The sequence below is a fragment of the Chaetura pelagica genome, unplaced genomic scaffold (genome assembly GCF_000747805.2).
Source record: "Chaetura pelagica isolate M959 unplaced genomic scaffold, ChaPel_1.0 scaffold1300, whole genome shotgun sequence".
Taxonomy (NCBI): Eukaryota; Metazoa; Chordata; class Aves; order Apodiformes; family Apodidae; genus Chaetura; species Chaetura pelagica.
The window spans coordinates 1,569-2,329 of NW_009951739.1; the positions used below are offsets into that span (position 1 = coordinate 1,569).

Genomic DNA, 761 nt, shown 5'->3' on the forward strand with positions numbered 1-761 from the left:
CAGCCCCTTACTGCTGCAGCCCCTTAACTGCTGCAGCCCCATTAACTGCTGCACCCCATTAACTGCTGCAGCCCCTTAACTGCTGCAGCCCCATCTGCATAACAGCACGTCTGTGAGTCAATGCCAGTGGGACCTTATTCCGCTCAACAGACCTTCCGCTGCTTTGTCACCTCCCTCGTGGTGAATTCATTAACCAATCAACGCCCTAATCACCCTGGATCAGCCCCCGGGGGGGGGGCACCAGCACCCCCACTCTGCTGCCCCTCAGCTCGGCCCCCTCCCCTGCAGCTGAAGCCCCTTCCCCAAAGGAGCCAATGCCCCCTTTCCCAGTGGAGCAGCAGCTCCTCCCTTGTGGAAAGGTCCCTGCAAGCTCCACAGCAGAGCTGGGCTCCCAACCCTGGGGACAAAGAGCTGACCCCACATGGATCCCACCCCTCCCGACGTACAGCAGGTCCCAGCTCTGGGGTCCCAGGGACCCCCCGGGGGGTGAGGGACCTTCCCCCCCACACACACACCTTGAGCCGGTTGTTCTCGTTCTTGAGGTGTTTGATGGAAAGCTGCAGGGCATCGATCTGCTGGAGGAGCAGAGGTGAGTCCTTCACCTGGACGGGCCCTGAGCCACCTCCTGTCACCTGCCCAGCACCAGCACCTGTGGGGGGGACCAGGGCAGCGGTGTCAGGGAGGGTGGCAGGGGGACACGGAGCAGGCCCAGCAAGGGGACCAGTTTCTGTGGTGGGGCAGGAAGCAGGTTCTGCCCCTCT

The 761-nt window shown here is 62.9% G+C and overlaps 1 protein-coding gene across 1 annotated transcript in view; it reads right to left on the bottom strand.

Moving 5' to 3' along the window:
- Window positions 1-205: 205 nt before the first annotated feature.
- DCTN1 (dynactin 1) overlaps window positions 206-761 on the bottom strand; it is a gene marked incomplete at its 5' end in the record, with an annotated part of 21,995 nt that continues 21,439 nt past the window's right edge. The window contains 2 exons of the mRNA XM_009994518.1: window positions 206-277; window positions 516-649. Of these exons, the coding sequence (XP_009992820.1) occupies window positions 206-277; window positions 516-649 (206 nt within the window). The remainder of the gene's footprint in view (window positions 278-515; window positions 650-761) is intronic.